Genomic DNA, 14,995 nt, shown 5'->3' with positions numbered 1-14,995 from the left:
CCAACTTCTTGAGGTATCACCCTGGGATGCTTTTTAAACAGTATTGAAGGAGTTCCCATCTATGTTGGGCACTTATTGGCTGCTTTTCTTTATTATTTGGTCCAAGTCATCAATTTCAAAAACTATTCTTTTTTTTTTTTTATTATTAAATTTTAGTTTTATAATGAAGTAAATTAATATGGTGGCACAACTATATTTTTGTCTACAAAACTAATTTCAAACATTTAAGCATACGCCTTCAGATCAAAAGATAGTCAAGTGTTTCAAAACTTTTGACCGGTAGTGTGTATATATATATATATATCATTTTAATTATTATTATTATTATTATTTTATTTTATTTTTTTGTATGTTTCTTAGGCTAATAGTTACAAATCAAAAGGTGAATGTAAAATGTACACAGTCACGCTCAGGTCTCAGGAGGTTTAATGTAAGTACAATGCAACATGTATGTACATAAAAGTACATTGTAGTTAAAGACACCTAACATAAAGTGGGTCTAAAATTACTATTTAAAAAAACACTCTTCCCCTGGAGACTGTAATTCTTTGCTTTGATTTGACAAAATAATTTTGCCCTGTTGCATTTTATTATTAGTGGATTTGAATTTCTACAATACTGTTGATCAATTTTTCACTGCTGAGTGTTGCAATGCGGCATTAGTCATCAACTTTAAAAACTGTTTCTTTATGATAAACACCTCACTTTACCTAGAAAATAACAGTCTTCAAGTTTAAAGTCAAAGAGGTTTGCTGAAATGAGTGCCAGTGTTTGGTTTTTATAAACTGGAGTATACATTGCTAAGTATGTGAGTGGAGACCTAAATACATATGTATGTTGTCTACATCAATATAAAAGAGCCATTGCTTTATTTTAAAAACCCAAGTAAGTTGTTTGTCATAACTTTTGCCATAGGCTTTATTTCAATGTCACACAAAACTATTTCAACTATGAGCTGTGCCCATGGTACGAGAGAGCCTTCCTCTTCACTCTGCAAGCTGAAATTAGTGGAAGCAAAGCTGATTAATAACTTAAAGATTCAGTGGAACCGAAAATTTATAATTGTGCTGTCCAATATTTAAGGCTTAGAATGTACTACATGCCTTAGGACTAGCCTTGCTGCCCGGGTCTCTGGTACGGGTACGCAGCTTATTCACTTGAGACTCAGCGATATCGGCTCGTTCCTCAGCATCGTCCAGTTCATGCTGGATCTTCTTGTACTTGGTCAGGTTGGTATTGGCTTGTTCCTCCTACAATACAATCAGCAGAAATCATCACTTGTGCTGTGTCATACATTATGGTGGATGTGATTTAGCACATATATTACATTTAAATGTATGACATTAATGTTTATCTTTTGACTCACCGCCTCCTCTGCTTGCCTCTTGTAGGTCTTCACTTTTGCCTGTAGCTTGTCTATAAGCTCCTGGAGCCGGGCCATGTTCTTCCTGTCCTCCTCAGTCTGCAGAAACAACAGGTGGCGCCATATGTTTTACGCTTTCAGAGTAGTGCAACTCATACACCATTGCCAATTGATTTGATATCTCTTGTTTGATAAAAGCTGCATGAAATGGAGTCTAGAATTTGTACCTGGTAGGTGAGCTCCTTAATTCTACGCTCATATTTGCGGACTCCCTTCTGGAGCTCGTTGCTTTTTTTCTGCTCAGATTCCAGCTCATTCTCCAGGTCTCTCACCTAGAGAAAAATAACAAAATGCAAATGTAAATTGAAGCATGATTAATCAAAAGCCTTTTCACATATTAAGTTTCTCAAAGCCCCCTCCCAATTCAAATGTAGAACCAAAAAAATCAGTGTATGCATTTTATGGATGCAGTTGACAAAAATCATCCTGTATATCTATGTTTGTGTCCTTGTCACCTTGCTTTCCAATTTTTGTATTTGCTTCTTGCCCCCTTTTAGAGCAACCTGCTCAGCCTCATCCAAACGCATCTGCAGATCTTTGATGGTCTGCTCCATGTTCTTCTTCATGCGTTCCAGATGAGCGCTGGTGTCTTGTTCTTTCTTGAGCTCTTCTGCCATCATGGCAGCCTGCATGTTCAAAGCAGCAGGTTTAATTCCATGTACAATACACAACACTAGCTTTACCTCTTCGAGAGAAATAAGCTACTTGCATCAGTGATGGCCTTTTTGGCTTTCTCTTCTGCATTTCGGCTCTCCTGCACAGCATCATCGACCTCGTTAGACATCATGGAAAGATCACTCTCCAGCTTTTTCTTTTGATTGAGCAGTGATGTGTTCTGGAGAGGCAGAAAGGATTATGGAAAATGACTTGGAGAAATTCAGTTCGGTTTTATTTGTATAGTGCTTTTTTTACTAAACATATTGTTCCAGAAAAGCTTTACAGAAAAATATAACATAGTAGTGCATTACAAACCCCCAATTGAGCAAGCCAAGGGCAACAAACCTTGGGAGGATCCATTAATGTCGTAACTATGTCACTTAAAAGAATGTCGAAATGTATTAATGTGAGATTCGCCCATGATAATTACCTGGGAATGTAGCAGGTTGACCCTCTCTGTGGCTTCCAGGAGCTCAAACTCTGCTAGTTTGCGGGCACGGTCGTTCTGCTCCAGCTGGCTCCTCAGTTCTTCCACCTCAGCAGTCAAAAGGTTGTTCCTACGTTCAGTAACAGCAGCCTGTTCTTTTAGATCTTCATTTTGGTGAACAGTCTCATCTAGCTCTATCTGGAGGTCCTTTAAATTTAAAGCAAAGTGGGTTCTAAAACAAAACAGCTGAATTGATGATTGTAAGGTTTTGAAGATATTTTGCACGTTCAACAAAATGAACATATCTAGAACATTTATCATGCAGTCTTTTTGATATATACATTATAATAAAATGCATTTGGGATTTACCTTGATCTGTGTCTGCAGATTACGGACCATTTTTTGGGACTCGGTTGCCAGACGATTTGCATGGTTCAGCTGAACCTCCATCTCATTCAGGTCTCCCTCCATCTTCTTCTTCACCCTGATGGCTTCATTACGGGATTTGGCTTCTGCATCAAGGCTGGCTTGCATGGATTCTATGGCACGCTGATGGTTACGCCTAGAGTAGGTAATAATGGTGAGTAAAAAGTTAGGAGGCCTTAAGTAAAAAAAAATGTAAAAAATGATGGTCTTTGTCACTAGTCATGACTCTCTTTATCATTTCATTTTATCCAGAAGAACCCACCGCAGATTGTCAATTTCCTCATCTTTCTCGGCCTGCTTCCTGTCAATGTCTGCTTTGATCTGGTTGAGCTCCAACTGTATACGCAGAGTCTTACTCTCTTCATGCTCCAGAGTTCCCTGGGATAAAAAATAAGGTAAAAGATTTTGGTAACATTTTACAAAAATGTTCTATTTGTTAACTTTAATTCATTTGGTATCACGAACTAACAAATTAACAATGTTTTACAGCATTTATATTGATAATTTATAAATAAGATTTTGTTCATTGTTTGTTCATGTTAGTTCATAATGCATTAACTAATGAAAACATATGCAACTTTTAAAGTAAAAAATTATATTTACCAAGATTAATAAAAATACTGCAAATTCTGTGATACTGCATGACCATGGATCTTAAAAAGACACAACTTTCTGAATTCTTTCTGTAAATGCCCATTTCAATAGGGAAATAGACACTGTAGGTAAAGTTTGTCAAAGTTTGACAAAGCCTTGTTGGAAAGTGTAAAATAGTTTTAAAAGTTGGAATTTTGATGGATATACAGGTATTACAGTAAGACAAACAGCCAGCTAGATAGATAGTGTCACGATTACCCTGGTAACCACTAGGGGTCGCCATTTTTGTTCATTGTTTCCCTGCCTGTCTTGTGTGTTGATTATGGGTTTTGTAGTTCTTGTCATTGTCTTTTGTTTCATTGGTTCTTGTGATTATTAATCCCAGGTGTTCCTTGTTTCCTCGTTTGCCCCTTGTGTATTTAATCCCTTGGTTTTTCTGTATTCTTTGTCAGTTGTTTTCCATTCATGGATGTAACGGGTTCGTTCTATTGTCATGTTTGAATTTCTTTATGTTTATTTATCTGAGTTTTTATTAAAAAGCCTGCATATAGGAGTCGTGTGGCACCATGCGAGGAGCGGACGTGTGAACGGCGAGCTCTGCGCACTTTGCTAGTTTTATTACTATTTGTGTCATAAACTGGTGAGATTCGATACACCCTGATTCTTAACTGTTCTAGGAAGACAATATGTCAAAGAATTCAAAATTCTCGGGCTCTGGAGATATTAAAAGACACTTACATGCTCAAGCTGATACCCCTGACAGGGCCGCAGACCAGGGACTCAATTCGGACAGTGCGGCGGGAGAGATCCAGCGTCAACTGTTGAACATGATGGCAATGCTGACGAAGGTCATTGCAGACTTGGAGGATCTTGCTGTTATACGTCAAACAATCACTGCCATGGAGGCGAATTTCTCTGAGTTGGTTACAAGAGTGTCGGATGTTGAGAAACGGATCGATTGTCTGGAGTCATCGGAGAGGGAATTAGCTGCTAATCCACTAGCGACCAAGGTGGATTTGCAGCACATCTGGGAAAAACTGGAGGATTTGGAGAATCGTAGTCAATGAAACAACGTCCGAATTGTTGGAATTCCTGAGCATGAGGAAGGCCGAGATATGGCAAAATTCCTAGACGGGCTCTTTCCGAGTCTGCTCGACATAACAGGCCATAAGCTGGAAATCGAGCGAGCTCACAGGGTTCTGGCTCGGAGATCCGCTGAGGGAGTCAGGCCCCGATACATTCTGGACAAATTTCGGAGATCATAAGATAAAGATCTCGTGTTACACGAGGTGAGGAGTAAAGTAAAGCTTTCTTGGAAGAACCACAGCATTTTCTTGTTCCCAGACTTTGCGAATTCGACAAGAGAGAAACGTGATCGATTCAAAGAAAGCAAGAAACTCTTACATCTATGGAAGTTCGCTTTTGCTCTGATGTTTATGGCCAAACTGAGAATTGATACTAAGGATGGCCGTAGAGAATATACATGCCCACAGCAAGCATTGTCCTTTATAAAGACAATGGAGTGAATAAGTCATTTAGTGATTTTCATATTGCTGCCTAGTGGGGTTGACTCACTGAACATACACTTGACGGTCTGAGGAAGCTGGGCGCCTTTTTCCTTTATTTTTGTGCTGGTTCCGCCTAGCGGAAGTATTGTTTTGTGTAATATAATTTCTTTGGGACAGTTTGTGGATGAATCTGCATGTTTTTGGTTCTTATGCCTCCTGTGGCCTGGAGTTGGTTTTGTGGATTATCTCTTGCAGGACTTTGGAGTGATTGGGTCTTTTGTTGCACTCATGTATCAGCCGAATGGGCCGGCTTACTGAACATTTGTTTGACTGCCCAAAGAACTGAACAGCCCCCTTTTTTTTGTGCTGGTTCCACTAGCGGCTGGAGCTTGTTTTGTGAAGGAACACACCTTCGGGACAGTTATGTGGATGAATCTACACATTTTTTTGTGTTTATTCCACTTATTGGCTGGAGTTTGTTTTATAGATTATTTTTTACTATGTAATTCTGTCTCACATAATATGTATAGAAGCACCGGACTTGATCAATCTGACGGCAAAGATTGAGTTTAGAGGGATGGACGCCGGATAGCGCTGTCGTGTGTGGGGTTAATGCGCACGTTTTTCTTTTTTCAGTTTTTTTTGTTCAGGGGGATGTTCGGGGTTTGATTGTTGCACTGATGTTGGAATGTGGTCTTTATAATCTTGTTTTTGACACACAATCTACTTTTTCTAATATGTCAAATGTTAAATGTTAATATGAGTGGATTATCTCTCTCCACATGGAATGTGAATGGGCTGGGGCACCCCATAAAAAGAAGAAAGGTTATTTATTTTCTTAAACATAAGAAATATGATATAGTGTTTCTTCAAGAAACGCATCTTTCCACGCAGGAAGCTGAACATTTTTGGAAGATATTGGGTGGGCATGTTTTCTTTAGTGCTGGCTCGAGTAAGAGCAGGGGAGTCATTGCATTGATAAGTAAACATCTACAATTCAAATGTCTCAAACAGAGTAAAGATAAATTAGGAAGAGTCATTATTGTTTTAGCAGAAATTCAGGGGCAAAGTCTTATTTTGGCTAATATTTAGCCAAATATTTAGATTTTGAAAATATGCGGGTTCTGAAAAACTTTTATTGGATGGATTAAGTTACTTTATAGACACCCGGTAGCAGCGGTACAAACAAATGGATTTAGGTGGTGCCTCTTTCCACCTTATTGTTCTGTCTGGCCCTGGAACCATTAGGAGCCGGGATAAGAAAGGAGAATGATTTTCCAGGGGTGGTGGCGGGAGGTATGGCGTATACATTTTTGCTTTATGCGGATGATATTTTATTATTTGTCTCTGAACCTACTAGGTCAATGCCTTGCCTCCACAGAATTATTAATTCCTTTTCTAAGTTCTCAGGATACAGAGTCAATTGGTCTAAATCCGAAGCTTTGGCTCTGACAGCGCACTGCCCAGTAATGGCTTTCCAGCCGGGTACCTTCCAATGGCCCAAACAGGGCATTAAGTATTTGGGCATTTTATTCCCAGCAAATTTGTCTGATTTAGTTAGTCACTTATTACTGCTTTTGGAATAGGTCATGAGGCATCAGTGTATTACTCCCTGCTAATTCAGAGTCTAAGGGACAGAACTTCAACTTCTCTTAAGAGATTAAGGGAGAAACATTTAAACTTGGTATTGGAGGAGGGAGTGTGGGCTAGGATTCTAAAAAATGTCAAGGCTGCATCTAGAGATGCAAGGATTTGCCTTATGCAATTCAAGATTTTGGACACTCTCTAGATTGTATAGGCTTGGTTTTAAAGACACACCCACCTGCTGCGATGCCAATCAGAAGATGGAGACACAACCCATGTTTTTTGGGGGTGTGTTAAGATCCAAGAGTTTTGGTTGAAAGTTCAGAGTATCATATGTGACATTTTGGGCACTCGAATTTCGTTTTTCCCCACACTCTGTATTCTGGGCGATGGGGCAGTCATAAATTTGAGGGACAAACACATACTAGGGTCCTGACTAGTATTATGATTGGCAGGCAGATTATTTTAAGGGGATGGAAGTCAGATGGGCCTCCCTCATTTCCAGAGTGGTGTGCGGAGATGGGGAGGGTGGCAGCTTTTGAGGAGATGTCAAGCAGAAGGCTGGGGGTTCGAGATTTGTTTGATAGGAAATGGGGCATGTATTTATTGTTTTTGGGGGACTCTCGGGGAGGGGCTGCGGAGAGAGAAGTTTAGATTTATTTACATATGATTATTATATTTTCTTTTTGTTTTCTTTTTTTGTTTGTTTGTTTTTGTTTGTTATTTGGGGGGGGGGGGTATTTTACATTTTTTTTTTTTTTTTTTTTAGTGTGTTTATCCTATTTGTGACCACAGGGGTGTTCGTTGGGGGTCAGGGTGGGGTTAGTGTTTGGGGAGGGGTAATAGTGGGGGTTGAATGTTAAATGTTGACTCTATGTATATTTGTTGTGTTTTTTCTTTGTTATATGTTTATGAGTCAATAAAAAATGTTAATTGAAAAAAAAGCCTGCATCTAGATCATTTTTCTCTCGACTCCTTCCTGCAGTGTTACAGAACAACTGACCAATGCCATGGATCTAGCAGCTTTAGAACTCTTATCTCTTCGACAGGGAACTAATTCCATTGAGTCATTTTGTGTGCTTACCAACATGCTAAATTGGGGAGACACTGTGTTTAAGGACATCTTCCATTTTGGCGTCAACGAGCCTATCATGTCGGGGTTGCAAGGAAACAGTTTTAACTGTACTTTGGAACAGTATTTAGATTATGCCTTACTGTTAAATTCCTCCCCCAACACAGTGGGGTACTGCTCCAGTCCCTATGTGGCTCTTGGACCATCCCAGAGCCAGCGCCTGAAGCCTCAACCATCCCAGTGCCACGTAGGCCGTTCCCACAGCAGTGCCCCCGGCCATCTGGATGAGGAGGAGGAGAAGGGCTCCTACTCCCCTGTCACTGCAAGTGCTCACGACCACGGAGGCTGTTCCCCTGTCCCTGCCAGTGCCCATGGCCATGGGGGCTGTTCCCCAGTCACTACCAGCACTCCCGGCCATGGAGGCTAACTCCCAGTCGCTGCCAGCGCTCCTGACCCAGAGGCTGTTGACGAGCATGTCCATTTCCCCGAGGCTGTCGACATCTTGTCCAGTTCCCCAAGGCTGTTGACGAGCCTGTCCAGTTCCCCAAGGCTGTTGACGAGCCTGTCCAGTCCCCCGAGGCTGTTGACGAGCCTGTCCAGTCCCTCAAGTCTTTTATGCTCCCTAGCACCTCACTCCCCAGTGCCTTGATCCCTGAGTCCCTTAGTGCCTTGCTGTCTGAGTCCCCAGCTGCTCTGAACTCTGAACCCCCCAGCCTTCCATGTCTCTGACCTCCAAACCTCCACCTCCTGCGGCTCCACCTCCTGCTGTTCTGCCTGATCTGCCTTGGCCTCTTGGCAGTCTGCCTGATGTGCTCTGGTCTCCTGGCCATCTGCCTGATCAGCCCTGGTCTCCTTGGTCTTCTGGCCAACCGCCTGATCTGCCCTGGCCTCCTTGGTCTCCAGGCTGTCTGCCTGAACAGCCTTGGTCTCCTTGGTCTTTTAGCCAACTGCCTGATCTGCCCTGGCCTCCTTGGTCTCCAGACCATCCGCCTGATCTGCCCTGGTTTCACTGCTCTCCTGTCCATCTGTCTGATCTGCCCTGGCCTGCTTGGTCTCCTGGTTCACGTCGGTCTTTGAACTCCCCTTTCGCTCCACCTTGGTCACATGGTCCGTTTTGCCCTCTCGTTTCCCCTGTGCTTTCTTGGACTGCTGGTTCCATGATGTCCTGCTCATCCCATGAATATTGTTTTGTGTGTTTATGTGTTAAGGAGCTTCAGGAGCCACTCCTTAGATGGGGGGCTCTGTCATGATTACCCTGGTGACCACTAGGGGTCACCATGTATGTTTATTGTTTCCCTGCCTGTCTTGTGTGTTGATTATGGGTTTTGTAGTTCTTGTCATTGTCTTTTTTTGTATTAATTCTGGTGATTATTAGTTCCAGGTGTTCCTTGTTTCCTAATTTGCCCCTTGTGTATTTAATCCCTTGGTTTTCCTGTGTTCTTTGTCAGTTGTTTTCCATTCATTAATGTAACGGTTTGTTCTATTTTTGTGTTTGAGTTTCTTTGTTTATTTTTCTGAGTTTTTATTAAATAGCCTGCATCTAGATCCTTTTTATCTCGGCTCCTTCCTGTAAATGGTACAGATAGATAGTCTGACAGACTGACACATACTGTAGAAAGTCAGATAGACCATCATATATATAGAGAGAGACAGACCAATTTAAAGCAGATTAAGGCCACATCAATAGTAATATGTTTGAAAACTTTCTTAGTTTATAAACCTCATCGTTTTCAAAGTTTGCATTTATGGAGAGCATTTTAAAAAGTCTCTGTTTTCAGTGCCATTCCAGAGTGGATGAGAGCTGTAAACGTAGCAAAATTAATGCGTTTTCAAACTAAAACATTTTAGTGTGGACGTGGCCAGAGATTATTTAGCAGAGATGGTCCACCTATATTCAAATGAATGGGAGAAATTGGAACCCCCAACACCAGCCAATGGTCAACGGATGTAGAAAGGAAGTCCCACCTTACAGGTAAAAGAGCCAATCACCTTTTAGATACAGACATCACCGGTCAATCAACTTGAAAAAAGTACATGCGCATTAGTTATACAAGCTGGGAAAAATTCGTTTTTTAGCATAATTTGAGGTAAAGAAGCACAGTTTATAATTCCAGTGTTGTCAGATTTTACTGCTGATTTGAAATATGTTCTTTGATCATAATGTTGACCAACCGTTTAGGATAATTCAGTCTTTCCCCATTCAAGTAGATAGGAGCTGCACTGTCAGACTGGAAATAGCCTCCCAAGAGCAAAGATGGCTGACTGTGGATTTACTTGTTAGAAATACTTTGACATGGCCTAAAGACCTTTTGTGGGTTTTTTTACATTTTAATTTTTTGAGAGTTGGAGTTTGAATTAACGAGCATTCCGTTGGCCCATTTAAGCATTCTGTCAATGTAAGTCTGTGCGATTTTTAATCGTCCGCTGTGTGAAAACCGTTTGTCAAATCAGTTAAAAGACATAGCACACTATTCCATAACAGTCTGAAGGTCTGTGCCAAGTTTGGTGGATATATTCTTGGAGGAGTTAATGTTAGAAAGTTTTGGCTGAATTTAGGGATTTTGGAAAAAACCCTAAATAATGTTTGTAGAATAACAGTATGTTGGCTTTGTCAAGCCAACATAATTACCCTCTCCTTTTTATCTAAAATGTGTTGTGGTGATTAGAGAAGATATTTTCCCTGTAGAATCATGACTTTTGTTGTCTTGAGTCTCTTATTTGAATTTGGAGTCCAAGTGAAGTCTCAAGTCAATTATTTATAAATGTAAATTCAGACTTTATTAAAAGAAAAATTCACATTTCAGTTACCATGTCAGAAGTTTACAGTGGCGAAACAGAGACTTACTTCAGCCTCCTCTAGTGCTGCTTTAATCTCACTCTTCTCTAAATCCAAGCCCTTCTTGATCTTCTCGAGCTCATGAATGGTCTTCCCACCCTGGCTGATTTGGTCAGTCAGGTCAGAAATCTCCTCTGTCAGGAACAAAAGGCATTTATCAATCAGAGTTTGCATCTTTGACAGTAATACTGATTTTGCTCTCTAAACCACAATTCATTAAACAGTTGAAATCATACCCTGAAGATTTTTATTCTCTCGTTTGATGCTCTCCAGATGGTCCAGAGCCTCCTCATAAGAGTTCTTGAGTTTAAACAGCTCAGTGCTCAGATTCCGAGATTCCTTCTGTGAAGATTCCAACTCAGACTGGCACTCCTCATACTTCTGCCTCCATTCAGCAAGAATCTTGTCAAATTGCCTCTGCTTCTTATCCAAGACAACAGCAGCTGCATTAGAGCGCTCCAAATCTACTACCAGATCCTCAATCTCCGACTGCAGCCGATGTTTGGTCTTTTCAAGGGAGGAGCACTTGGCATTTGATGCTTCGACTTGGTCCTCAGCCTCTTGGAGACGGACAGCCAACTTCTTCCTGTCAAGTAAAAAAATTAATGATTAAGACTGCACCACAAAGTCATAATTTTCTGTCCACTTCACACACTCACTTTGCTTCCTCCAGTTCCTCTGTCTTCTGAATGGCATCTGTCTCGTACTTGGTCCTCCATTGGGCGACCTCAGCATTGGCCTTGGACAGGGCACGCTGCAGCTCGGATTTGGCCTCTTGCTCTTCATCATACTGCTCCCTCAGTAGATCACAATCATGTCTGGATGACTGCAGGGCATGGGCCAAGGCATTCTTTGACTGAAAGGAGCAGATGCCAAAACAACATGATTGAGGCTTTGACAAATGTCAAGGTCATTGTGGCATGAGGGCAGAATTGGCATTTCTCCTCAGTGTCCCTTACTTTGGTTTCTTCATCTAGTTGTTTCTTAAGCTCTTCTATGTTTTGGCTGAGGAAGTTCTTAGTGCGCTGCAGTTGAGACACCAGAGTTTCACGTTCTTCCAGCTTTCTGCCCAGTTCAGCTGTAAAATCGTGTAAAATAGGCCTATAGTTAGCAGGGACACTAGATGTCTCAAAGTCAATGCATGGATGCCTCAGTAGTTCTTGTAAAAGACCCCATGAAATTGCTTGACAAGCACAGTTTTTTTTTTACAGTGTTGATGTATTTCTGATTGTATGGAGCCACTCAGAGAACAGGGGGTAGATGCATTTTTTTAATAGTTTTGCATTCCCTAACAAACAGTTTTGCGTCCCTCGCACTAAGTTTTGCATTCCCTTTGCAATAGTTTTGCATTTCCTCACGACTGTTTTGGGTTCCCTCGCAAAAGCATTATCCATCCCTTATGAAAATTGAGCATGGTTTTACTAAACTAACCATAACTAAACTATGGTATTTGTAGTAAAACTGTCAGTGCTCACTAGAATAAGAAAGTCCCTCCCTCTAATACCATCTGCAATCAAATTGCAAGTAGCAAATCATGGTTAATGGCTGTGGCGTAAACTAGACTTTTGTTTTTTATAAATAAAAGCAACAATTATCATTATTTTTATTACCATAGTTTTGATTTTCCATTATTATCACTATGGTTTTACATGGTTTTTATGGTTAAAATATAGATACTGTAGTAAGACCATGGTAAATCTTGTGGTTTCTATGGTTTTCTACAATACCATAGTTAAAATATGGTTGCTGAAGTAAAACAATGTTTCATTTTCATAAGAAATGGATAACATAATTGTGAGGGAATGCAAAACATTTGTGAGGGAACACAAAATTATTTACAGGAACAGTTTTTTCCCTCAGGCTATCCATCTCATGAACAGTTATATTGCCTAATTGAGCAATAACTATGTGCAATACACAGTTTAGTCTTTTTTATATTTATTCAACACATCCAACCTCTTTTGCCATTTCATTCCTCAAAAAACAAAAATGTGCACTGTACATAACAGATTTGTATTTGCACTGTACATAACAGATTGTATTAAATTTGCACTACCCATGTGTATGTGTGTGTCTGTGCGTATGTGTATAATTAGTTTTATTTTTTATTTTTTATTATTATCTCTGTCTTGCTGCTGTTTTTGTATTGTTGTACACTGGAAGCTTCTGTCACCAAGACAAATTCCTTGTATGTGTAAGCATACTTGGCAATAAAGCTGATTCTGATTCTGATTCTGATGATTCCCTTCCTGTTCTCTAAGGGGGCATCAGTATTTTTGGTTCGTTTTCCTGGAAGAGGAAGATTGTAAATATAAATGCGTATATTTTGAGTACACTAGCATATAGATGGCCTCCTAGCTAAAAGACATGGACCAAAAACTATCATTTTAATTTCATGTGGTCTTAAGGGTTGAATTTGGTCAGTAAAGGGGTAATTTGTTGGTGTACCACTTTCAGTCTGAGCACGGGCTTGCTGTGTGTTGGTGTCACTGAGCTGCCTTTGAAGCTCTTCCGCTTTGGCTTTTGACTCATTCATCTGATCCTCATACAGGCGACACATTTTCTCAGTGTTAGCCTGTAACAGGATATCCAAAATGTGAGCGAGCAAAATCCCACCATCTGACACAGTTTCAAAATTGAGCTCAGCTTCTGAATTAAAATCAGCTTCTGAATGAAATCTCAGAGTAACTAACAATGCTAATTTAATGCTAGTTAAATTAGATCAGAATATGGGAATGCTATGCAACGCTAGTCATATTTTCCACCTTGCTCTTTGCCAGCTGCTCTAAACTGGAGGTGAGGTCATCGGCTTCCATCTTGGCCTCACTTCTCTCCTTCTCCAGCTTCTGTTTGACACGCTGAAGGCTGTCGATTTGCTCACTCAGCTCAGCCACGCTGTCTGCGTGCTTCTTGCGTAATGCAGCAGTCATAGCCTCATGGTGCAACATGGCCTCCTCTAGGTCACGGCGCAGTTTTAGAAAGTCTGCCTCCCGTTTCTTGTTCATCTCTATTTGGGACGAGGTGGCACCTCCTGCTTCCTCAAGACGCTCGCTGAGCTCCTCCAGCTCTTTGGCCGCATCGCCTCGCTGTTTCTCCATCTTCGCTCGGGTGGAACGCTCTGCTTCCAGTTCCTCTTCGAGCTCCTCAATACGAGCCTGGGAGCAAAGTGGAAGAACATTTATTGTTCTGATAGAGAGACACTTTTAGTGCTTGTTATTAGAGCTATAAGGCCTTGTTTAACGTACCTGCAATTCCTTGATCTTCTTTTGAAGCTGGATAATTAGGGCTTGCTCATCTTCGATTTTTGAGCTGATCTGGTTCATTTCAAAATCTTTCCTACAAAAACAAAAAAAGAACAACTTTGTTTTTACAATGGCCGAAGAAGAACAGTTCAAAATATGGCATTCTTTCATTCTAATCTTACTTCTTTAGCTTTTCTTCTAATTGTTGCTTGTCATTTTCAAGGTCCATAAGAGATTCCATGGCCATTTTCAGATCGCCTTCGAGCTTACGTTTGACCCGTTCCAAGTCCATCCGCAATTTCTTTTCCTGCTCCAAAGACTCCTCCAACTAAAACAGGTGATTATAGTGTATTACTGATTCCTTGAATATCTCCAGTGATCTGTTAATATTTATCCCAGGAGTTTTCAAACTTTTTTTATACAAATACGATGACAAACATTTTCAATTAAATTGATTAGTCCGGATCCCAGTTTGAAAACTCCTGATTTATCCAACTTTTTGACTTACATCATCTACTTGCTGCTCCAACTTAGCTTTGGCCTTAGTCAGAGTGTTGACTTTGTCTTCCTCAGACTGCAAGTCATCCAGAGTCTGCTGGTGACTCTCCTGTAGGGCCTTCTTCTCTTTGGTAAGCTTCAGAATTGTTTCGTCCAAAGCTGCCATCTCTTCTATCAGATTCTTCACCTATGGAAAGGTTAATCTTTGATTATGTTCACAGACTTCACAGTATAGCTGAATACCTTCATATTTCTTCAATAGATCTCACCTTGTTTTCAGTGGCATGCTTCTCTTTCTCCACCTTGGCCAAAGTTATCTCTAAGTCATCAATGTCCTTTTTAAGCTCTGCACACTCGTCCTCCAACTTGCGTTTCTTCACAAGAACAGTAGCATTCATCTCCTCCTCGTCTTCTAGACGTTCAGTCAGCTCCTTCACTTTGGCCTCAAGATGGATCTTGGTCTTGATGAGAAGGTCACAGCGGTCTTCTGCATCTGCCAGGTTGTCCTGCTCCTATAGATTGATAAGGAAGTAAGTTCAAGCATCTTAATACCCAAGATTTTTCGCCCCATTTTTCACAGACGATTTCATTTAGAATTTATCGGCATCAAACTATGATATTGTACCCTTACTGAGAAATGTTGCCAGCATCAACACAAAGTCCAAAATATCCAGACATGTAATATTCCTGCATGTAATATTTTTACTTGTTATATTCCTTGGTGTTTG

At 40.7% G+C, this 14,995-nt stretch overlaps 1 protein-coding gene across 2 annotated transcripts in view; it reads right to left on the bottom strand.

The window, feature by feature from the left end:
• Nucleotides 1-409: 409 nt before the first annotated feature.
• The window catches only part of myh7ba (myosin, heavy chain 7B, cardiac muscle, beta a), a 32,564-nt gene continuing 17,978 nt past the window's right edge, over nt 410-14,995 (bottom strand). For both annotated transcript variants that reach the window (XM_051673124.1, XM_051673122.1), the window contains 19 exons: nt 14,537-14,779; nt 14,278-14,454; nt 13,952-14,097; nt 13,773-13,863; nt 13,293-13,682; nt 12,976-13,102; nt 11,487-11,605; nt 11,187-11,383; nt 10,764-11,113; nt 10,537-10,661; nt 3,196-3,311; nt 2,877-3,069; nt 2,511-2,714; nt 2,133-2,258; nt 1,879-2,049; nt 1,591-1,695; nt 1,367-1,462; nt 1,104-1,250; nt 410-998 (listed from right to left, as the gene is read on the bottom strand). In XM_051673124.1, coding sequence (XP_051529084.1) covers nt 987-998; nt 1,104-1,250; nt 1,367-1,462; nt 1,591-1,695; nt 1,879-2,049; nt 2,133-2,258; nt 2,511-2,714; nt 2,877-3,069; nt 3,196-3,311; nt 10,537-10,661; nt 10,764-11,113; nt 11,187-11,383; nt 11,487-11,605; nt 12,976-13,102; nt 13,293-13,682; nt 13,773-13,863; nt 13,952-14,097; nt 14,278-14,454; nt 14,537-14,779 — 3,135 coding nt within the window. In that variant the 3' untranslated portion in view covers nt 410-986. The remainder of the gene's footprint in view (nt 999-1,103; nt 1,251-1,366; nt 1,463-1,590; nt 1,696-1,878; nt 2,050-2,132; nt 2,259-2,510; nt 2,715-2,876; nt 3,070-3,195; nt 3,312-10,536; nt 10,662-10,763; nt 11,114-11,186; nt 11,384-11,486; nt 11,606-12,975; nt 13,103-13,292; nt 13,683-13,772; nt 13,864-13,951; nt 14,098-14,277; nt 14,455-14,536; nt 14,780-14,995) is intronic.

The sequence above is a fragment of the Myxocyprinus asiaticus genome, chromosome 35 (assembly GCF_019703515.2).
Source record: "Myxocyprinus asiaticus isolate MX2 ecotype Aquarium Trade chromosome 35, UBuf_Myxa_2, whole genome shotgun sequence".
Taxonomy (NCBI): domain Eukaryota; kingdom Metazoa; phylum Chordata; class Actinopteri; order Cypriniformes; family Catostomidae; genus Myxocyprinus; species Myxocyprinus asiaticus.
Note: the sequence above shows the minus strand (reverse complement) of the source record. Positions and strands in the feature narration are given on the sequence as shown.